Raw genomic sequence first — 25452 nt, 5'->3', positions numbered from 1 at the left:
CTTTTTCAATATCCAATGTCGATTTAGACCAAAACACATGCATGCAATCTTAACTTTCGCTTCAATATTTCTTCCAACTTGTTCTACCCAGCATTGATCTAATAGCTAGCTAGAGTCTTCACCCTGCACATTCAGGACATCTCTTAATTCCCTTCTCTCTGTGAGATCAAGTAGAATCTAAAAATGGGCAATGAACATCAACATTCTCCAATTTCATTTGTCAAGCTTCTGAAATTTCACAGGCAATTAAGCTATTTATCTCATTTTGTGCTCTTTGTTACTGGTTTGTCCCTCGGAATCACGCTCTGTGTATTTTTCCAAACCTTCTCCTTCAATTTACAGTCTAATTTACTCTCTCTATCGCTGTCCTCGCCATCCTCTTCACTAACAAGATTGCGAGAAGAATTGTCGTCGCTATCACTATCAACACTACCGGAATCATCATCGCGGGCTCCTTCATTACCTCGTTGTAATAATTTGGAATCGAGTGATAAGTCATTAATCATGCACAATATGGATGATGATGAGTTGTTTTGGAGAGCATCGTTTGTGCCGAAAATTGAAGGATTTCCTCATCACCATGTCCCGAAAATTGCTTTCATGTTCTTGACAAAAGGGCCTTTACCTTTGGCTCTCTTGTGGGAGAAGTTCTTTGAGGGAAGTGAAGGCCTTTATTCCATTTATGTTCACCCTCATCCATCATATAATGATTCAGTGCCTACAAATTCTGTTTTTTATGGAAGAAGAATTCCTAGTAAGGTGAGTTCCTCCTAATTTTTTTTTTTTTAATTTTATTATTATTATTATTTTTTATCATATAAGTAAGTATACAAATAGAGAAAATGATACATACCATGATCCTACAAATATTTTGTGCCTTACACAAAATATTTGTTATGGTAACTAACGCTTGTTGGGAGCTAAAAGTTTCTACGTTAAAACTCTCTAAATATTTTAAAAAACAATAAAGAAAATATACATCTAAATTTGCACTTTTTAATCAAAGATTTTTCATATGAGACACTTGAGAGAATAAAATTAGGGTTACCCACAATCTATAGAATTGGAAAGGATAACCAATTGGATCAAACGATTAATTATAAAGATTAAATGTCTTATGTTCAAATCTCTTACTGTCACATCAATCCTCTAATAAAATTGGATCTACACCATGGATGATCAAATGGGTTCCGATTGGACAGTGACATGAAATATATGTGAATTTTCTATTCTTTGAGTTATTGCAGCCAGTGGAATGGGGAAAAGCGACAATGATGGATGCTACAAGGCGTCTTTTAGCTAATGCACTTCTTGATTTCACCAATCAAAGATTTGTGTTACTATCAGAAACTTGCATTCCTTTATTCAACTTCAAGACGACATACAACTACCTCATTAACACTAATGAAAGCTACATCGACTCCGATGTTACTCCAAGCAAAGAGAGCCGTGGCCGATACAATCCTCGTATGTTTCCCACCATCTCCATTTCTCAATGGCGCAAAGGCTCCCAATGGTTCGAGCTCAATCGAAAACTCGCCAATGAAATCGTCTCAGATAATACATATTACCCTGTTTTTCGAGAGCATTGCACCGCGCCATGTTACATGGATGAACATTACATTCCTACACTAGTTAATATTTTGAAACCTGAGGAAAATTTAAATAGAAGTATTACTTGGGTCGATTGGTCAAAGAGAGGTCCTCATCCTGGAAAATTCAGGAGGCAAGACATTTCCGATGAATTTTTGAATCGAATAAGGTTCGGTAGCCATTCTTGTACTTACAATGGCATCAATGCTTCGGTATGTTTTATGTTTGCTAGGAAATTTTTGCCAAATACTTTGCAACCTTTGTTACAAATGTTGCCAATTTTGTTCTATTTCAATCAATCTTTAACATCAATGTAATAGTTTATTCATTCATGAATTCAATTGTGATTTATTCTGTGTTTTGCATTTGTTTCTCATCAGATAATTAGGTTCAAATAATTAAAATGTGATAATTAATCTAATCGTATACTTGGGGTCTCAAATGACTTCATTTTCAAATGAGGAAAGGACCTGTTCCCACCCAAGGTTTGGCAAGATGGGAAGTTTCCACCACTAGTTCTATAAATTCTAGATTCTTACCTTCAATTAAGGGGAAATAAGGGTCAACTCCACAGCATTAAATATGAAATAAAAATAAAAATATTCTAAAACAACCTTTCCATCTCAAAATCGACAAAGTATCATGTCATCCGCGTGGAGATGATTCCAATCGGTTTCACCAAATGGCAGAAATCATCAACTTATCATTTCAAGTGTTTACCAGTCTTGCTAGCCCTAGGTTTCACAACCAGGTCATCACGCTAATAGCCATTTTTGGCTTTTGGCTATACCAACGTCGTGGCCTTCCCCGATACCACTATCTTTTCTCAACCCTTAGACAAACCCATGACACCTCACCGTTACTCTGTCAATCGTTGGCCACCGTCACCTTTTGGTCAGTGACTTCTCAAGCTTTTTCGTCAATCTTGTATCAGAATACCTTCGTCACACCCATCACTTCTCTGACATTGCTCTCCAAAACCCCTACAACCGAACTTGTTAGCCCGTCGGTCATATCCACCTCTCTTAGGTTTTGGTTTTTAATAAAAATTGAAGAAGAGGGGGTTATTAAAAATATTTGAAAGTAAGATGATTTTCTCTAATTCTATTAATTTGGGGTTAAAAAGTAATTTATTAATTTATTTGTTAAGGGTAGTATGGTAACAACACTTATATACTGGTCAAAACCCAAAAAATATTAGTAGTGTTAATTTAAGGGTGGGATTTGGAATTTATAAAACTATGGGTGGGAACAGATTCACCAAACCTTGGGTGGGTAGGTGTCGTTTTCTTTTTCAAATTGATTAAAGGCGCCGTGGGGACTTGGAAATTAGCCACCTACATTAATTGAGGAGAACGTTTTCCAGAGATTTTTAATAGAGTGATCCTAATCCAAATCAGCCTCACCTATGACCATTCCTGATTAAACCCATAGACATTTTAGGATTAGCACATCCTTTAAACAGTTGAAAACTTCTTTAATTCTTCGTGTTTTTTCAAATATCAATGGGATTAATATTGTAACCCGCACCATTTAAGTTTCACAGAAACTGAATTTGGTGGATTTAGTAATTAATAACATAAATGTGATTTATAACATTAAGTGTAACGTTTCATGTTATAATTAAAAAAAAAAAAAAACTATTCAATTATATATGTTATTTTAGTATATCAACTAATTAAAATATTAAAAATTCTTTTATCTCATTAAAAAAAAGGGATAAGGTTGTTTGAAATTTGAAATAAATTAAATATTTTTAGCATCTTATTATCACTAAGCTAGTGTGGTGCTGTATTCCATGCTTCTTTAACTTTGGCGTGAAACACATTTATTGACAATTTATAGCAATTAGAGGTATCACTTCAACCAGCTAAAAAAGAAATTAAAAAAAAAAAAAAAAATCTCTTCCTCTGGCTAAATTAGTGGCTTGACTCCTGAAAGTTTTACTGTACTTCTCTGTTTTGACCTCAGGTGTACGCTTTCCCAAATAAAGTCTCCCAGTAGGTTTATTCATCTCCGGCGTATTTTGAGCCTCATCCCACCTCTACTACTCTTCTTAAGTATTAAAGTTTTGTCTATATTTCCGTCTTCGTTTTTAATTAAAAGATCAATTTTGAGTTCCATTAGAACTGTGTATGTGTTTTTGAGAGAATTAATAGGGTATATATTTGTTTATTCTTCATTTTAATTATCCAATTATTTTATTATATTTTTTCATTACTCCAAAATTCTGTGAAGTTTATATATAGAGAGAGTAATACATAACGGTGGAGTGCTCAGATTGATGACTTCAAGTTTAGGAAACAACTTGAAGCTGTTCCTCTGATTTAAACCCAAAAAACTTCTTCATTCAGAAAACCAGAAAACTCTTCGTCTTTTCTTTCTTCAACAATGAAGAATGATCAGAAACATCACCTCCTACCATGGTCAATCCCCATGTTTTTCAATTCCCAAATGCATTTACCCAATTTCTTTTTCTCTTTTCTTCTGTTTGCCTGCGGTTTAGCCTTCGGAATCACCCTCAGTTTTCACCTCAAAGACATTTCCTTCAGTTTTCAGCTCAATCAACTCACCGACATCCCACTTTCCCCTCCAAATCTAATCACAATCCCTTCTCCACCACCGTCTTGTTCATCTTCCCAAGTTAATACATCAAATAATATTCAAACAAAAACTCCGGCTCCGACTCGAATCGGATTGGAAGACTACTTGAAACCTGCAGCTGATGCCATGCATGATATGGGAGAAGATGAGTTGTTATGGAGAGCTTCAATGGTTTCTCGCATTCAAGAATTTCCATTCAAGCGTGTCCCAAAAGTTGCATTCTTGTTCTTGACGAGAGGTGAGGTGACTTTTGCTCCTCTTTGGGAGATGTTCTTTAAAGGACATGAAGGGCTTTACTCCATTTACGTTCATTCAAGTCCTTCCTTCAATGGAACTGTTCCTGAAACGTCAGTTTTCCATGGCCGAAGAATCCCAAGCAAGGTTAGTACATAATCTTGTTAATTAATCTTTTTTCATAATTTTTATCGATTCATGACAAATTTTAAGTAAATAAAAACAAGGGATTTCTGTGGTTTTTGATTGTTTTACTATGTCTTTTCTATCTCCCATTTGCTAGCCGTACGTTGGTTAATATTTGTAATTTCAGATTATTTTCATTGCATATATAATAGTATCATTGTTGCCTTTGAAATATTGTTTAGATAATATAGAATTGAGTGATAGTAGGTATTAGTTGAAGTGGCAAAATCTTTTAAGTATTAAGAAGTTAGAAGTTTTGGATTGTCTCTCCTTAAAATCAGGGTTAATTAAGATGAGTTTAACTTAAATTTTAAGATAGGAAACAAAAATTAGGGTTAATTAATTAGGTTGAATTTCAATTAATCAAAATTTAACAGTTTAAAAAGATAGAAAAAATTAGGGTTAATTAGAAATAACAATCCTCTGTTTTCACCTTGAGTCAGTTTTCATTTTCATCTTATTATTATTATTTTTTTTTTGAAAATTTATTTATTTTAATATTCAGACTAAACAATAACAAAACCCATAGGAACGAATTTAGGATGTTCTCTTACAAAAAATATTTTATTAAGGCTTTATTCTGTATTTTTTATTTATTAAAAGTAAAATAAATAATTTACTTTTTACAACTAAATATAATTTTTAATTACAACTAGACTAGGAGAGGGACATGACATACTTAAAACCATTTAAAATAAAAAAACTTATTAGAACGATTTTACCTTCCATATTCTTGTTTAACTTTTGCTTAACCCCCCAGAAAATTATTGAAAAAAAAATATGAAAAAGATTGTGTTTGGTTTCATCTGTTGCACGTCTCCAAACTTGTATCTCTCCGAAGCCTGCCGAATATTTTGCTGCCGACAAATATACGTGTAGAAACCCTGTTGGCAACCAAGATTTAGTTAAGTTTTGTTAATTGAACCAAGGAAGCATTTGACGTAAAAGATTACCTATTTTAATGTTTGCCAATAACGTTGTGACAAATAATGGGTTTTTTTTTTTTTTTTGTACGAATTAATCATTGATCAACAATTAGCTGTAAAAGAAATGTGCTATTTTAAAAAAATTGTAATAGTAAAGAAGATGTGAAACACGAAGAGACGTACCAATAAAAAAATATTTGAACTAATCACAATCAGACAGTTCAAGAACTGTCTGATTGTTGTTGGTTTTTTAATACACATTTATTTTCTTTGCTAATGCCTAGGCACAACCTTTACCAAATAGCAACGGCATGTGTCATTTAATTTGTTTAATATATGCAAATGGCAATCCATGATTTAGTTTATCTAACTTTCATTAAAGTTTATAATAGGTATAGATGAATCTATCACCCATCTAATAAAATTCATATAATCAAATACATAGACAAGAGACTTTTTTTTTTTAAGTGATCAGGATGTCTGAGCCAACTTATGTGTAATCTTAAAACTACCAGATGAGTAAGAGTTCTAATGGTCATCTCAAGAGTCTCTATCGAACCATTTACCCACCCAACGGTTGTTTGTAGACAAGAACTTTCTTTATAAACATGTTATTAAGTTTTAATTCTTGTTGATTTTAACGAATGTTGACAAAGGATTTTTAATATTGGTGACTCTGGTAGAATATTAGAACCTTCCTGTAAATTTGTAGTCTCAATGCTAACATTTTTTCTTTCACAAATTTAGGAAGTGGAGTGGGGACAATTTAGCATGCTTGAAGCTGAGCGTCTCTTGCTAGCGAATGCCTTGCTTGACATCTCCAACGAACGTTTTGTTCTTCTCTCAGAATCATGTATTCCCTTATTCAATTTCTCCACAATTTACAATTATCTCATAAACTCCGAAAAAACTTATATTCAATCTTATGATTTACCCGGGCCGGTGGGCCGAGGCCGCTACCACACTCCAATGAGCCCAATAATCAAGCTCAAGCAATGGCGAAAGGGCTCCCAATGGTTTGAAATGGACCGGGCCCTCGCCGTTGAGATAGTCTCTGATACAACATACTTCCCCCTCTTTAGAAAATTTTGCAAGCCCATTTGCTATGTTGATGAACATTATTTGCCGACAATTGTGAGCATGAAGTTTTGGAAGAAGAACTCCAATAGGACTGTGACATGGGTCGATTGGTCCAAGGGTGGACCTCATCCAGTTAAGTTTCAAAGACAAGATGTGACAATTGAGCTTTTGAATAGGCTGAGGGATTCAAGGAAATTATGTGATTATAATGGCAAGAAGACTAAGATTTGCTTCTTGTTTGCAAGGAAGTTCATGCCAAATACTTTGGATAGATTGTTGAAGTTTGCTCCTAAGGTTATGAAATTCAATTGATTTGTATTGATATGTGTATATAATTATTTTTTCCTCTGAGGGTTTGCTTTGTGTGCAAAAGATATTTTTTCAAAGACATATTTCAATTGACAAATAGTTTTTTATTCCATTATTATATGACTTGGTTGTGTTTATGACATTAGTACTATAACAAAATGACATGAATACAAGCACAATCTAATGTTATGTCGAGTTTAAGATTTAATACCATGAAATTAAATCATTTTGTTTTCAATATAATGACCGATTTGACGCGTATTTTAGAATAGTCTCATTTTTTGTTTTTTTTTTTGTTCCATGTTTTATAATTTTATGCTTTGAGATCTAAAACTTTTGTTGACAACTACCCTTTCAATTGATTAAAGGTCTCATTTAATCAATTGAAACAAAAAGTCCCCAATGGGCAGGTAGATTCATAGTGGATGAGTCAAGCAGTGATTGAAAATAACGTGTAGCATGAAACAACAGAGTAAGCATGGTGTAACCTGCCGGGAAACCTTGCCATACTTTCCCGGAAAGTGTTATTTGCCTATTTGGTAATCACCCAGAAAATCATGATGGCTTTCTATTTATCATCACTTACTACTTTTTGTTTGTTCAAATCAAGCCCAGAAGAAGGGGATGTTTTATCAAAAGTCCCAATCTTTTTACATTTTTTCATAGACAAATTCAAAAAATATATTTATGGGGAATTTTTTTTTTTTGTCATTAGACATTAGGGAACATTATATTTGTTGAATTGAATAAAAATTAAAATATGAAAGTGTAAAGTTTAGGACACTTTATGTTTAAAAAGATGGTTATAATGAGAGACGGTTAGATGGGTACTAATTTTTTTATTTTTATAAAGTAAATGGTACTCCAACGTGACAGGGGAGTTAGGTAAATATTAAATACCCCTGAATTCTTAAATAATTCATAAAGGTAAAGTATTTTTGTAAAATTATCACAAATATTCTCACACTCTAGCCTATTTTCACAAAGTTACAAGGTCTCTCTTGCAATTTCACACTATTGACATTGGAACCAAATTAAAATACCATTATGTATATAAATAATGTAATTTTAAGGAATTGACTTAGTGGTCAAGGAGGTTTGCTCCCTTTATTAAGTTTTTTAATTTAAAATGTTCGATAAACTTTAGGGATTAATTGAGGTACTTGCAAACTAACTTGGACACCTCAATTATCAAAAAAAAAAAAAAAAAAAAATCTCAATACTTGTTTTATATATACATAAAATTTATAGTTACTTCTCATAAGTCATATCTTCATAATTCAAATTTCAAACAGTAATAATATAACTGTAAAAATCTGAATAATGTTTAGGGGTGTTTGTCTAAGCTTATAAGTTGGTCAAACTAGTTTATAAGCTCTAAAATTAAGTTGCCCTGTTTGTATTTTACTTTTTTGAGCTTATATACCAAAAAAAAAAAATAAGTTGAGAGAGGTACTTTTTTTTTTTGGCTTACAAGCACTCTGCTTATAAGCTAGTTTGACCAAATATATTACCACATTATCCTTATTTAATTTTAAAATTTTCATAGTATACTTCTATTTAACGTAGTATCTTTTTTAGTTATTTTATAATAAAATTTACTTATAAGTCATATTTTACCAAACACGTCAATTACTTATTAGTCACTTATAAATACTTTAATCAAATACATAAATGCTTAAAATTTTAAATGCTTATAAACTACTTATTATTTATAAGCTAATTTTTATAAACTCAGACAAACACTTTTTTAGTAAAGCGGTTAAAATGATGACGTTTTTCTTTATTTTCACGCAATTATGATGTCTGTTGAGAGTTTTTTTTTTTTTTTTTTTTTCCCTGAAGTGTCAGTCAATAATGATATGTCTACTATTATAAAAGCTTTTTCACTTGTCATTTTCCCATTTCTAAATTCAAACACTACAAAATAAATTTATTCCATTTCTTAAAGTACTAAATAACAACTAAGGACAAAAATCGTTAATGCACTTATTTATACGTTTAAGCCTTTAAGGGACATAATATAGACCTTCCAAAGCAATTTACACTAATCACGGCAAAACCCATTTTAAGAAAAGGTTAATGGAATGGAAATTGGAAACAGAATTTTGCAAACAATGTAAAAGTAGGGGTGTTTATGATAATTTTATAAATGATGGGATTTCTTCAAATTAATTCAAAGTATGGGACCCAAAATTTCTTTTGCGCCCAAACGATCTTTCCCGGAAATAAAGCATTAGACCAAATTAAACACGGTACATCGGTCCAACCTTTTCCATTTAGAGTAATCTCATCACGGAACACCATGATTCTCAACCGTCTGATTTGCATACATTTCACTGCCAATCACCCAGATCAAAGATCATCAATTCATGATGGTTGACTTTTGTTGTAGTGTTGACGTCAAAGTCGATGCATCATATGCATAGGTCACTACGGAGTGAGTTGCTCAGACCCTTCTCTTATCATTCCATGAACCTTCTCTTTATATTATTTTACTGATAAATTTTCAATATTTTGTCTGTCTTTATAGTCTTCGTTTTCATATAAATCAACCCATTCTATCCCTAACCCTAATTGCAACTTCCCAACAGTTCTCTCTCTCTTTGATCTTCAGTTACCTGGTAGATTTTTCGGGCTGATTCTTTACCAATAATTTCGCAAAAATGGCGGCTAAACGGTTTTTTAACGAATCTGGGGCCGACTCGGATCAACCACCCGAGAAAAAACCCAGAACTAGACCAACTTTTGCTTCGTATGTGTTCAAAAACTTACATGAAACTCTTTCTTTTACCTTTCTTGTTCTGATTTCATTAAGTTTTTGTCATGAAACTTGTTTTAGTTGAGATTTAACTGATGAAATGATTTCTTTTTTCTGTGGACAGTGTGATTGGAGAAGTGGTTATGGTGAATTCGATACAGAACCTCTTTTCGGCTATAGAGCCGATGCTTAGACGAGTGGTATGTTAATTTATTCATGCTCATGAAACTGTTTGATTCTTAAACTTAAATATATGCAACTACTTGAACAAGTTACACTTAAATATTCATGATTTTATGTATATATTTGTATGATAATACATACAATTGTTATTTTATGTATCCATAGAGCTGTCTATTAATCTTTTAAGTTTGTAATAATTCATTTCATCATCAGCAAATTGAAAGCTCTTTGACTGGTAAAATCTCAGCAAAACCCTATGGAAACACGTGATAATAATTAATACATAAGAAAAGAACACTAAGATATAATCAATTTGATTTATTCTAATGATTAATTATCTTCACGTCAATGATAATTATCAGGTGAATGAAGAAGTAGAGCGAGGTGTAAGGCAAAGTTTCCGTTCTTTAACTCGGTCTCCATCCCTGCGTATTCAAGCTCTTGAACCTTCAAGCCTGAAACTAATCTTCAGCAAGAAGCTATCTCTCCCAATATTCACCGGCAGCAAGATCACAGCCGTCGACAACAACCCACTGCAGGTCGTCCTCGTCGACACCAGAGGCGGCCACATGGTTCCGACCAGTCTCCCTCAGCCAATCAAAATAGATATCGTTGTTCTTGACGGAGACTTCGCCACAGGGGAGGGCGATAGCTGGACCAGTGAAGACTTTGAAAGTAAGATAGTGAAGGAGAGAACCGGCAAGCGGCCTTTGCTCACCGGAGAAGTGAGTAATATCACCATGAGAGACGGGTTTGCACCAATCGGAGATATTGAATTCACAGACAACTCGAGCTGGATTCGGAGCCGCAAATTCAGAATTGGTGTTAAAGTTGTAGCAGGAAATTCTCAGGGAATCAGAATCCGCGAAGCCATTACTGAAGCTTTTGTTGTGAAAGATCACCGTGGAGAATGTGAGTTTTTACTATTTCCTTTTTTAATTATTATTTGCAGTTAACTTGGAATAGAATCTCATACTTGCATAATTAATTGGAAGATAAATTAGGATAATCATTCATTATCAGATTACTTTGTCATTCTAGCTGGGGTTTATGTATAGATTACGCATATTTCTTATGTTAAAAGAAAGAGTTTGCTTTAGCTCAATGATGGGTTAATTATATATTAAATTAATGAACTGGGGGCATAAATTCCTACCAAACTAGAACATGTTTTTGTGTACTTGCATCTTGACCTTTTACATAATTTTATATTATCAATTTGTAATCTTAAAACTCGTTAATTGCATTTGTTTAATACTGGTTGGTGAGAACTGCTGGTCTAGTTTGAGTTCTTTCAATCATAGTTTAAGCGGGATCTATTCATTCAGTCAAACCCTTTCACTAAATCTAACAAAACCACCCCAACTTTCGCTTCAAAACTATTATAAAAACACATCACAATTTTCTTATTTAAAATAAAGATTCTAACTATGAGTTCATTAGTTTGGTAAGAAAAAAATCTTCCCTGAGATGACATTGTATGTTTCTGTAAATTACAATAAAACACATAACATATGTATTTTATGTGTATGTTGTAATTGGACGAACACACATAGACTTATATAGATTAAATATTTAAAATTCTAAAATTTATTCAAACAGCTAAACCAAACATATTGATGTTATTAAGTGATATTAAGGGATAGAATCTTTCAACTTAAAATTTTGATTAAATTTTTTACATAAATTTTCAATGGTGTATTAAATACAATCCAAATAGTACAGGAGTTCTTAGATAGCAAACATAATAATTATCTCCAAACTCTTTATTGGATTGTAAAATATCAAACGCTGAAGAATTGTGTCTCAATTTAAGTTAAAATTTTTTGTCTCGTTAATTATTTTGTGCATATTTAATTAATAGCTTTATATAAAAGATTTTGACTATTATTCCATCATTAGCTTTAAGTGAAATTAATAGTATAACCTTACAAATTTAGATTTAAAAGGGATTGATTTATGATTGAGTCCATTAATGGCTTTTGATGTGTGGTGACCGTAATACCACGTTTAATCGAATAGGTTAAACCTTAATTTCGCTTTCAAACTCTGCTCAAAACCCATTAATCAAACTTTGACTTTCCAGTCAAACAAAAGATAAAAAGATTTGTAAGTTCATTCAATAAGGCCAAAAACATGGTCCACAGCATGAGGCTACAACTTTAGAGCCACATGTTCAAACCCTGCTTGATGATTCTTACCGTCTGATGTAAAGAGACTTATTCTTTAGATTTGATATTCTCTTCATTTCTTTCACATCCGGCCGGCTCTCTCTGGTCTCTGGTCAATGGATTTAATAACTTTTAATATTTGGTCACAATCTCGCATTGACTAGAGAATTACAATACACATTATCATTGTCAATATTTATTTTTATTTTATTTATTGAATCATCAAATTTAGTTTCCTAATTTTATTTTTATTTATATATTTTTGCAATATGAAGTGTACAAGAAGCATCATCCACCAATGTTGCACGATGAAGTGTGGCGTCTTGAGAAAATTGGGAAAGATGGAGCTTTTCATAAGAAGCTTTCTACTGCAGGCATCAAGTCAGTTCAAGATTTCTTGAAATTTTCAATTGTGGATCCACGAGGGCTTAGAGCGGTAAATAATTTACTCATTAAAATGTCAAAATTTTATCTTATTGCTTCAATTTAAGTGTTATTATTAGAACTAATTAATTTCTTTCTATAATTTTTATCAGATTTTGGGTCCTGGAATGTCTGAGAAAATGTGGGAAGTGACATATAAGCATGCAACAACATGTGTTATGGGCAACAAACTTCATATTTATCGTGGAAACAATTGCACCATCACCTTAAATCCGATTTGTCAAGTTGTTAGGGCAGTGATTAATGGTCAAATATATCCTACTCGCGAACTGTCGACCTCTATTAGGGTATGATTTCTACTAAAATATAGATTGTTTTTTCAATTCTCAGGATGCAACTGTCAAAAGTGTTTTTATAGAAAACGTTGTAAAATTATTCTTTGGTTTTTGCAGCGCTATATAGAGAATTTGGTGAAAGAAGCATATATAAAGTGGCATTCACTAGAAGTGGTTGAAGGAGGTTTGAATGAGACAGCCCTTTTGACGCAAGGTACTCATAAATTCTCTATTGCCAACAGATTCACTACAATTGAATGCATAAATTTTTGTTCCCTCTTAACATATTTCTTGAAAATTCACAGGTGAACTTGTGGATCAATATCCCAATAACAATCTGGCCATGTTAAGATCTGTGGAACAAAATGTTTACTCAACTGACAGAGCTTTCGACCTTGCGTACCTCACGAGCATTTCACATCCAGGCTGTAATGACTGGCAAATTCAAACTACACATCCATCTATTGGATTTCCCATCTCTGAGTCATCGTCCGATGGTGATTTAACACCTACCTCGAGATCCTTCATCAATGGGAATTAATGGTATCGAAAAATCTAGTCGAAACAGGTCAATAATTTGTACGTTGATCGATGAAAATGATGTTCCGTATATATTTATTTTCTTTTTTTAACTATCTAACTAACGTTATAGTTAGTAGTATTGAAAATAAATATAGATGAAACAAATTTTTTTCAGATGTACATACGGATGAATGACCTGTTTGACCTAAAATTCACTAAGTGTGCAAAGAGATGTTGATGGGCTTGGATTGCAAATTCGGGACAACTTCTTTTTAGGGCAATAATATAGTAAGAAGTGTGCAATAATATAGGAAGAAGTGTTTTGGCATTGGGGTATGAAAATGTGATTTGCTTGAAGGCGAGTCCCCCCAATTGCAATCTTTTTAAGCTTTTCCTGCTTATTGCAATACGTTTGTGTATATAAAGAATGAAATGTAAAGGCAGATGAATTGCTGAAAAGGAAATTAGCCAGCGTTCTTAGAAGTATTTCTAATTATTTGCAATTTTCAATAGTAAACTAGCACTTAGCTATATTATATATATACATCTACCTTTGGGCGGGCTCATATTATAGGCTTAAAAGGACAGGGCTTAAGATAATTTTTGGGCCCCTATCTTCTGAGCCGGTTTTTGGGCCTAAATGAGCTGAATTAAAATTTGTAACATGCTAATTGACTTTGCTATCTTCTTCCCTTTCTTAATTGGACTATATGGAAGCCCAAATAAACTCGGACATAATATTGTTTTAGATTGTGACCAGAATATATTTAATTGATTTAGGAGATGCCATGAATCCCCAATGCCACTTCCCTGTTCTTTCCTAAATTATCAGTTTGATGTAAACTATTCACATTTTAATCAAACACCTCCAAAAATTAACGACAGTTCATCAATAACCGCCCTAGTCTTTAACTCTTTTATTTTGATCAGAGTAGTTCTTGATGAATTTTGGTAAACTTTTAGAATTGGTTGATTGAAACATGAATAGTTAGTTATCATCTGACTATGATATATCAAATAACAGGGAAGGTAATTGAGTTTTGGCCGATTATAAAATCTTTGTTATATATTTGGGGCTGTTACTGATTTGAATAAGTTAAAAATTTCTTCTTTAAAATGTTTCTCTGCTAATAGACTCTTGTGGGTTTACCGGTTTAGTAGGATGTTTAGAAAGGTGGTTTGTTCCCACAAAGCCTAAGACACAAGTCCCTTCATGGACATTTACTCGATCAAAAGTCATATGAGACGACTAATTGACACTTACATGATCAAAAGCCATATGACAAAGTTCGGTGGAGACTACAGTTTCAAACTCGAACTTGTAAAGTAAGTACATGAAATTTCTTGATTGTAAAAAAAAAAAATTGTTCCTCCGCCATTAACGCCATCAAATTTTTTCCACATTTTTTTCTCATGTGCGTCGTCGAATGTAGTATTGAATGTTTCATGTCCTTTCTGGGGAAACGACAGCCCTTCACTGTTCCCTCTGTGGTCGACAAGAATTCGAGCTCAAATGTCAAGGCACTGACACCCTGTAATAGAATCTCCACCTCAAAAGTTTCAGGTTTTAGACATCAATACAACTAATGGAACAATGACAAATTGACAATGGCAAGAGATGACCTGATTAATACGGTTAGTGTTTTTCCTGGAAGATTCGACAACACTACTTTCAACCAATTTCTCTTCAATTACAGTCCAAACGTTCGGAACCTCAGTTTATTCTAACATTGCAGCGATGAGTTGCTGCCGGCCGGGTTCAAATAATTATGGCTGTCAAGTGGAAGTGAAGAGAGGATAGGCTTTTACACAATCGATGACGAATTGGGATACTTTTCGAATTTTACAGGCACATGTACGGAGGTTATTGAAGTCCCAGTATTATTTACAGCTCTGGATATGATTAAACTTCTTGAGAACGGAAAATGGCTGAGACTCAAAGTTATATACAATTGCTAATAAACTGTGCTTTTGAGTTTGGTTGAGTATTAGTATCTGATTATTACACAATGCTAAAATCTCAAGTTATATACAAGTTGAAGTTCTACAAGAAATACTATAAAGATGTTAAGTTCTAACCAGATCATTACTTTGAATGGTACAGGTGCTAAATTGAACTGGAGGGTGAAGATGGTGGGTATGTTTTATGTTTTATATCTACAATGTTTCACTGCATTTTCTATTCAAATATAAAAAATCTTTACAGAAGAACAAAGATTGATTAATTACATGTTGTGACAGGCATTGGTGCTGCAATAATCGGAATGATCATCTGTTCTATCATTATGTGCTTATACCACAAGAAGAAAATCTCATCAAATATATCAAAATCCATTTTAAGAAATCGAACAAAGAACAATCAAGATATTGAGGCCTTCATTCGAGATTATGGACCTGAAGTTCCCAAACGGTGCAACTTTTCAGATGTAAAGAAAATGACCAACTTATTCAAAGATAAACTAGGCCAGGGAGGTTATGGTGGCGTGTACAAAGGTGAGTTATCGGATGGACATATTGTAGCTGTGAAGCTCCTAAATACAACCAAAGAGAATGGCCAACAATTCATTAAAGAAGTTCCAAGCATCAGTAGAACATCCCATGTTAATATTGTCACACTATTGGGGTTTTGTTTAGAGGGTGACAAGAGAGCTCTTATCTATGAATTCATGCCCAATGGATCACTTGAAAAATTTGTATACAAAGGGAAACTATGAAGGCTAATCAATATTTAGGATGGGAAAATATATATGAAATTGCAATAGGAATAGCCAGAGGATTAGAGTACTTACATCGTGGGTGCAACACAAAGATTTTGCATTTTGACATAGAACTTTATAACATTCTTTTTGACGAAATTTTTTGTCCCAAGATTTTTGATTTCGGTCTTGCAAAGCTATGCCATAAAAAAGAGAGTAATGTATCGATGTTGGAGGCTAGAGGGACAATTGGGTATATTGCTCTAGAACTATTTAGTAAGAACTTTAGAGAAGTTTCTCGACAGTCTAATGTTTACAGCTATAGAATGATGGTCGGAAGAAGGAAAACCCTTGATATTGAAGTGGTAGAGACTAGTGAAATATATTTTCCACATTGAATATACAAGCATGTGGAGCAGAGCAAATAATTAAAATGGCATGGTGTTAGTAGCAGCGAGGAGAATGAAATTGTAAGGAAGATGATTATGGTTGGTTTGTGGCGCATACTGAAGCTTTGCAAATTCTAACAAAGCTTTCTTATCTTCTCCTACAAGACTATCAATATATTCTTCCCATACACCTATATCATGACATAATCCTTAGAAAATACTTACAAGGGTTTCTTTGGCTCCGTTTGGTTGCCAATTGGGAATACTACTTTTAGTATTCCCAAAAAAGTTAAACAGTAAAATACCCAAAAACTCACAATATTATTCAACTTTATTCAACATTTTTTAAACCCCCTAAATTTGTTAATTCAATTAAATACCCCTAAATATTTTTAATGTTTTTTGTTTACAGCAACTCCGGCCCCCCTCCAGCAGTGGCGGCTGTCCGTATTTGACATTGGGTTGGGGTGTTTTTTGTTAACTTTTAAGATTTTATTATAGGGGATGTTTGTAAAGAACAAATATGGGGGTATTTTATTAATTTATAAATCCTACATCGTAATACCCGCCCAATTCAACTTTTTTTTTACTTTTTCAAAAAACTTTTCTCAAAAACACCCAATTGTAAACCAACGGAGCCTTTATTGTCTATATTTTTGAGATGGCAAATTCCACAGAGCCTCTCCTATCTTCTTCAAGACTACCAATAATTCTTCAACCACTTCATATAAGAGTATGCATCATCTTCATATCAATTTCAGTTACTACAGCGAGTCAAAGCTTAGTTTTAGGATAAAATTTTCTCATTTTTTATAAAAGATTATTTAGAATCAACAAACTTGTTAAATTGGTACTGAAATAATCGAATGAATCAAGCTCTTGAGATTCAAATCCTATGTCATTCTTATTGATCAAAGCCACAAGCTCAAACGAGAAACAAGCAAAAGAGTTGCCATGGATGAAGAGGATTCTCAATATATGTTCTGTTATGCCTGGGAAATCAAGGGCTGACGTGAGAAATCACGTGATGGGGGTGACCTGCTCCCGTCAGAATGGTAGCACACGTCAAGCCTGCAAGACGCCGTGGAGCTCCACGTGTCCATTTCCTGCTCCAAATCGCGTGAATCAGCTTAGAAGGTGGGCAATGTGACGTAAAGCCGGATTTAGTCCTGACATTCACACCAACCCACGGATTTAATATGATTATCTATACTCATCTCACTATAAAAAGGAAATACCCCTTCATTGAGGATTCGACCTTTTAACACTCGAACTAGCTTTCTCTCTCTTTGGTATCTTGTATTTACTTTTCCCTAATCATTTGTAAGTCAATCCGCTGTTGCGACCTGACCCGATTCTAATACAACTATCAGTGGACGTAGGATTTGCACCTGAGCATCCGAACCACTTTAAAAAGCTCTCATTGTTGCATTACTCTACATTTCATCCATAATCACGTGTGTCTCTTGATCAATACGTTACACACGTTCGATTAGTTGGTGTCAAAAATACCATCAACATGTCAAACCATCTTCTTGTGTTATCTGAAGAAGTTGTTACGGATTTAAAACAAGGTGCTTTATTAATTTTCTCTCCGCAACTTACTTGCCATTAATGCAAAAAATTGTGTCTTCCCTCTTAACATATTGTACAAAAATTCACAGCCGAACTGGTGGATCATATCTCAATAATGATCTCGTCATTGGAATTAATGGTACAGAAAAATCTCCAATTAAGAGTAAATTAAAATAGAATATAGGCGGATGAATTGCAAAATGATTGGACTTGAAGTACGCATACCAGTTGTATCATGCTATTGTCGGTAGCATACTTGCTATAAAATTTAATTTTTGTTGGCAGCCTATGAGCGGGCTAAATTACAGGCTCGAAGGACAGGCTTAAGATGTCCTCAGGCCTGTAACTTCTGGGCCAGGTTCTGGCCATTGGCCTGTAAATTGGCCCGACTTTTACTAGGAAAAAGGGACAAGAAATGAATGCGTATTTTTTTGACGAATTTCGTGAATTTTTCTTTTGATTTTTGAAAATATTGACAATGTTTGAAAAAATGAACACCGCTCAATATATTTGTTTCAAATTGTATTAAAAATGAGAAAAGTAAAAACGTATTTGGTATACTTGTCTAAAATAAAAAACAATTTTAACTTACACAATCGATTTAACCCATAATGTGTATATACCGTTCATTCCTTTTGTCAAAATATTTTTTAAAAGAAAACAAAGGAAAATACAAGGAAGATGTGATAAATAAATTTTATTTTTTTATATAAGTGGAGCCCACCTCTCTTTTCTAGTATAAAATTGGCAAAAATGCTAACCGAACAAATATTTGCGGTCTCCCATACAAGGAAGGTGAAAATAAAATGGAAAAACTATAATCGAAAACCATCCAATTTTTACTACACCAGATAAATTTTCATGAAAACTATTTAGGGTTGTGATTTTGCCCCATTCTTTTTTAATAAATATCATTTTTTTTTAATTTCCAATTTTGACAAGTTTAATCTTAAATTAAATTATTTTAGAAGACATTACAGTTATGAGGTATATATCAGTTTAGTTTTAATTAGCCACCCATATTTATCAATTCCTTTTGTAGATGACAATAACTCCATTTTTAAATGTACTACAAAGATATTTTGTTGGGATTTCAAATTTGTAATCAATGAATTTTATACTCTTTTAAATGTACTACAAAGGATATTTATGTAATGGACCAAAAGTCAGTCTTTCATAACTATCCAAAGAAATATATAATCAAGAGAGTTGTTAGGAAGATAACAAAATCCTAAGACTAATGATACAACTCAATATAAATATTAAAAATTAAATAACAAACCAAGTAAAGGATAATAGCAGTATAACAACTGTCATCTAATATGATCATAGGGGTAGCGGTTCCGGGTACCCTGCACTTTTCCGGGGAACCGAACCGGAACCGCACAGTACAGGTTCCCAAAAAAGGAACCGGAACCGGAACCGCACAGTACGGTTCTTCAATTCAAGGAACCGGAACCTAAAATGCAGGTTCCGGTTCCTTCCAGGGTACCCTGTAAAAAATCAATTACCCCCCTATTATTTTAAAATAACAAAAACACCTTATAATTTACAAATACACCCCTAACAAATTTTCGTTATTCATTCTTGGTGTCCAATGTAACTCATAACCTGTAATCTCTAAGCAACACTTGAATTCAATCAATTCATCACAATTCACATAAAATTCGTCAATCAAAACCAAAACACAAACATTATTCATCACAATTCACATAAAATAACTTCACCAAAATCATTTAACAAACAACATTCTTAATACTAATTACTAACATTGCCATTTGCCAGGGTCTATTTGATAAGTTAATAAATTATTAATATTTATTAATTTATTAATTTAATGTTATAATTGGTTAATTGGGTATTTATATATACCAAATATAATTTAGTAAATTTAATATTAGAAACAAGTAATGTTATAATTAAATAAGTATCATACTACAATGTAAATTGTAATGTATAATAATTAAGTGATCATACTACATGTAAATTGTAATGTTAATAATTAATTAAGTAATGTATTATTTAATTATAATGTAATATTAAATTAATTAAATTGTAATCATTTAATTAAGTATTATAATATTGTTTATAATGAATGTTATAATTAATTAATATCATATCATAAATTTATAATATAATGTTATAATTATAAAATTATAATAATTCGATTAAATATTGTGCAAATTAGCAAATTACTAATGTTTATAATATAATGTCATAATCAATTAAGTAATCTTAATTATGTAATGTTATATTAATTATATGATCATACTATAATATAATGTAATGTTATAAGAATTAAGTAATCATACTACAATCTATAATTTAATATTATAATTATTAAATTTCAAATCATTTATTAATATACTAATGTTTTAATGGAATGTTATAATTGATTAAGTAATCATATTACAATATATAAAGTAATGTTATAATTAATTAAATTTTAATCGTTTAATTAAGTAATGTAATAGTATATTAATTACTAATGTTTATAATGTAATGTTATAAATTCATAACTAATTAAGTAAAGCAATCATTTAACTATATAATGCTATAATTAAGTAAGTGATTATAATATAATGTAATATAATATATTATAATTATTGAGTAATTATTAACTATAATGTAATGCTTATTAATGTTTATAGGTAATGTTATAATTAATTAAATTTCTTATCATTTAATTAATATTGTGCTAATGTTTATGTAGTAATTAGTAATTACTAATGTTAAAATATAATATCATAACTTATAATCAATTAAGTAATTTTTAATTATGTATGTTATATTAATTATATGATCATCTATAATAGTATAATGTAATGTTATAATGAATTAAGTAATCATACTATAAATCTATAATTTATATTATAATTAATTAAATTTCAATCATTTATTAATATACTATGTTTATAATGAATGTTATAATTGATTAAGTAATCATATTACAATATATAAAGTAATGTTATAATTAATTAAATTTTTAATCGTTTATTAAGTAATTAATAGTATAGTAGATTACTAATGTTTATAAATAATGTTATAAATTCATAACTAATTAAGTAATTATGTAATCATTTAACTATATAATGCTATAATTAGTAAGGTGATCATAATATAATTTAATATATATATTATATTTATTGAGTATTATTTAACTATAATGTAATGCTTAATTAAGGTTTATAGGTAATGTTAATTAATTAAATTTCTTATCATTTAATTAAGTATTGTGCTAATGTTATGTAGTAAATTAGTAATTACTAATGTTTAAAATAATAATTCATAATTCATAATTAATTAGATTATTTAATTATGTATAATTATTTAATTATATGATCATACTATAAATAGTATAATGTATTTTTATAATGAATTAAGTAATCATACTACAAATCTATATTAATATTATAATTAATTAAATTTCAAATCATTTAATTATATACTAATGTTTATGGAATATTATAATTGATTAAGTAATCATATTACAAATATATAATAAGGTTATAATTAATTAAATTTTTAATCGTTTATTTATATGTAATAGTATAGTAAATTACTAATGTTTAAAATGTAATGTTATAATTCATAACTAATTAAGTAATTATATAATCTTTAACTATATATGCTATAATTAAGTAAGTAATCATATATAATGTAATATTAAATATTATAATTTAATTGAGTATATTTAACTATAATGTAATCTTAATTAATGTTTATATGAAATGTTTATAAGATATGTTATAAAATTAAATTCTTTCATTCAATTAAGTATTGTGCTAATGTTTATATAGTAAATTAGTAATTACTAATGTTTAAAATTAATATCATAACTCATAATCAATTAAGTATTATGTAATTATGTAATGTTATATTATTTTATTGATCATACTATAATAGTATAATGTAATGTTATAATGAATTAAATAATCATACTAAAATCTATAATTTAATATTATAATTAATAAATTTCAAATCATTTGATTATATACTAAGTTATAATAGAATGTTATAATTGTTAAGTAATTATATTATAAATATATAAGGTATGTTATAATTATTAAATTTTAATCGTTTAATTAAGTAATGTATAGTATAGTAAATTACTAATGTTTATAATGTATGTTATAAATCAACTAATTAAGTAATTATATAATCTTTAACTATAATGCTTATTAAGAAGTAATCATAATATAATGTAATATTATAATATTATAATTTAATTGAGTAATTATTTAACTATAATGTAATGCTTATTAATGTTATAATGAAATGTTTATAATAATGTTATAATTAATTAAATTTCTTACATTCTTAAGTATTGTGCTAATGTTTATATAGCAAATTTAATTACTAATGTTTAAAATATATATCATAACTCATAATCAATTAAGTAATTATTTAATTATGTAATTTATAATTAATTATATAATCATACTATAATGTAATGTTATAGTGAATTAACTATTAAATAATCATACTATAAATTTTTAATGTAATATTATAATATTAAATTTTTAATCATTTAATTAAGTTTGTACTATGTTTATAATAAAGTCAATATTAAGTGTAATCAATTAATGTAATCTTAATAATTATACTATAAATCAATTAAGTAATGTTATAAAATTATAATTAATTAGTAATCATTTAACTATAATGTAATGTTATAATTGATTAAGTATGATATTTAACTAGTAATTAAATTTATTAATGTTTATCAATTTATCAATATAATTAATTAATTACTATTTATTATAGATAACTTAGAACTTGTAATTGAAGTAATAACTAAATATATTTACTCAATCAAATATACTATTTTATTCAAAAATAATTCTTTTAATAACATAAAAATGTAAAACACTTTTAATTGGATCATAATTCCAATTATTCACTTAATTGACAAAACTTTAATATTAATGTATTATAATATATTAAAGCTTTTAATATGTGAATTTATATGTAATAGTATAATTGTATCGTATATTTATTAATTAGGTTATTCTAAAAATTTAACTTTTTCTATTTTAATTTTTTATATGTAAATATAAAACTCCCCTATTATTTACATCACAATATTCATTATAGTCCAGGTTCCAAAATAGGTTCTAAACGTCCAAAAACAGGTTCCAATATAGGTTCCAAAACAGGTTCCAAACAGGTTCTAAATCAGGTTCCAAAACAGGTTCCAAAACAGTTCCAAACAGGTTCCAAAACAGGTTCCAAACAGGTTCCAACAGGGTACCCTTTTACAGGTTCCGGTTCCGGTTCCTCCGGGGGTTAAGAACCGGAACCGGAACCGCACAGTAGCGGTTCCAAAATTGGAACCGGAACCTACCCCGCACAGTGCAGGTTCTGGGTGGTTCCAGTTCCGGTTCCAGTTCTTACCCTCGGTTCCGGTTCTACCCGCTACCCGTGCTCACCCATATATCATCGCTTCTATTATTGTGCTTTATCAAAAAAGAAGAAAATTTCATCAGTATGTTCAAAATCCATTTTAAGGAATCGAACTCTTCATTCGGTATTTGGATCCCAATCTCAAAAGGTGCAACTTTTCAGATGTCAGAAAATGACCAACTTATTCAAAGATAAACGGCCAAGGGGTTATGGTGGATTGTACAAAGTAAGTTATCAGATGGACATATTGTAGAACTGAAGCTCCTAAATAACACCCAAGGGAATGGCCAAGAATTCATTAATGAAGTTGCAGCATCAGTAGAACCCCATGTTAATATTGTCACACTATTGGTTTTGTTTAGTGGGTGACAGAGAGCTCTTATCCATGATTCATGCCCATAAATCACTTGAGAAATTTGTATACAAAGAGAAAATATGAAGGCTAATCAATATTTAGGACGAAAATTATTGAAATTCAATAGGGTAGCAAGAGAATTAGAATACTTACATTGTGGTGCAACACATAAATTTTGCATTTTGACATTAACCCATAACATTCTTCTTGACGAAATTTTGTTCCAATTTCTGTTTCTATCTTGCAAAGCTATGCCTTAAAAAGGAGAGTAATGTGTCGATGTTGGAGACTAAGAGACAATTGGGTATATTGCTCCAGAAGTATTTAGTAGGAACTTTAGAGAAGTTTCTCATAAGTTCAATCACTGTTACTTCCTCTTCTACTGATGATTTGCCTATTATCTTGACCATAGAACCTCATTCCTCACACCTTACTTCATTAATAGACCAGCCTGTTAACTTTCACCAAACTAGAATGTTTCTTCTCTACCTATTAGAGATCTAGTCAAGCTACTAGACCTCCAATTTGGACATCAGATTTTGTTTGTCCTTAATTCCCTACTTTTTCAGCCAACTTCACTCATTATCCCATTCCAACTTTGTTTCTTATGCTTACATTTCCCCTACTTACAAAGTCTATTTGTCACATCTATCCTTGGTGGAACCTACTAGGTCTTCTCAAGCCTTTCAGGATTAAATTGGGTGGCTGCTATGTAATAAAAATTCAAGCTTTGCACACTAATACCTGGTCATTATTTTCCCTACCTCTTGTAAAACTCCTATAGGTTTAAGTGAGTGTATAAGCTTAAGTATAAAGCTGATGGTTCTTTGAAATGTGTAAGAATAGGTTAGTTGCCAAGGGATACATCAGCAAGCTGGTGTAGATATGTCGAGACATTTTCCCCTGTTATCAAGATGGTTACGTTAGACTATTTTGACATTGGCTTCATTGCATGATTGGCCCTTTATCAAGGATGTGGACAATGCCTTTCTACAGGGGATTTACAAGAGAATTTTACATGACTTTGACTCAAGGATTTACAAAGGGGGGGGGGGGGGGGGGGGGGGGGGTGGGGGTTTGTAAAATACTGATTGTAGGCTTCACAAATCCCTTTATGTTTGAAACAGGCTTCTAGAGCCTGGAATTATAACTTACAAAGCTCTTCTTGTTGGAGGTTTTAGCCAATCTCTAAGTTAGATTATTCTTTGTATACAAGAGAGCAGATTTCTACATTGTCATGTTATTAGTGCATGTGGATGATATAGTATTCATAGGAGACAACATTGATTGATCCATCAACACCAAACAGATGTTGCATTCTAATTTCAAATTGGAGATTTGGGGTTGTTGAGAAATTTCTTGGGTTTTTGAGGTTGCTAGATCCTCTAAGGGCGTCAGCTTAAGTCAAAAAGTATGCATTGGAGCTTATTTCTGAATCTGGACTATTTGTTCGAAGCCTTCCTTATTCCTATGGACTCTAATTTGAAGCTCACATCTACTGCCTATGATGCTCTATTTCCCCTTGCAGTGATCCTACTCTTTCTGACCCAAGTATCTATCAAAGATTGGTTGGAAACTGCTATATTTATGTATGACGGTACCTGATTTAAGCTACTCTGCCAACTTGTTAAACCAGTTCATGCATAAACCCAAGGAGTCTCATATGGCTACTACACTTAAAGTAGTCAATTATATTAATTAGCTCCAGGATTGGGATAGTTTTTCCTTGCTGAGAATACTAGT

At 31.2% G+C, this 25452-nt stretch overlaps 3 protein-coding genes and 1 pseudogene across 3 annotated transcripts; all 4 read left to right on the top strand.

Moving 5' to 3' along the window:
- The first annotated feature begins 58 nt into the window (after window positions 1-58).
- On the top strand, window positions 59-1910 carry LOC116135418 (glycosyltransferase BC10-like). The gene is made up of 2 exons (XM_031421153.1): window positions 59-759; window positions 1248-1910. Exons 1-2 carry the CDS (start codon window positions 184-186, stop codon window positions 1908-1910), a joined length of 1239 nt encoding a protein of 412 aa, XP_031277013.1. The 5' UTR covers window positions 59-183.
- A 1621-nt stretch (window positions 1911-3531) lies between these two features.
- On the top strand, window positions 3532-6973 carry LOC116136913 (glycosyltransferase BC10-like). The gene is made up of 2 exons (XM_031422620.1): window positions 3532-4578; window positions 6291-6973. The coding sequence occupies exons 1-2, from the start codon at window positions 3985-3987 to the stop codon at window positions 6933-6935; spliced, it is 1239 nt and encodes a 412-aa protein (XP_031278480.1). The 5' UTR covers window positions 3532-3984; the 3' UTR covers window positions 6936-6973.
- Window positions 6974-9481: 2508 nt separating this feature from the next.
- Window positions 9482-13976, top strand: LOC116137752 (protein SAR DEFICIENT 1). Its single transcript, XM_031423476.1, has 7 exons — window positions 9482-9687; window positions 9818-9893; window positions 10239-10788; window positions 12323-12483; window positions 12584-12778; window positions 12884-12980; window positions 13072-13976. Exons 1-7 carry the CDS (start codon window positions 9599-9601, stop codon window positions 13305-13307), a joined length of 1404 nt encoding a protein of 467 aa, XP_031279336.1. The 5' UTR covers window positions 9482-9598; the 3' UTR covers window positions 13308-13976.
- A 1396-nt stretch (window positions 13977-15372) lies between these two features.
- LOC116134010 lies at window positions 15373-16609 on the top strand (annotated as a pseudogene).
- Window positions 16610-25452: the final 8843 nt, after the last annotated feature.

This window comes from Pistacia vera, unplaced genomic scaffold (assembly GCF_008641045.1).
Source record: "Pistacia vera cultivar Batoury unplaced genomic scaffold, PisVer_v2 Contig1002, whole genome shotgun sequence".
NCBI classification, from domain to species: domain Eukaryota; kingdom Viridiplantae; phylum Streptophyta; class Magnoliopsida; order Sapindales; family Anacardiaceae; genus Pistacia; species Pistacia vera.
Note: the sequence above shows the minus strand (reverse complement) of the source record. Positions and strands in the feature narration are given on the sequence as shown.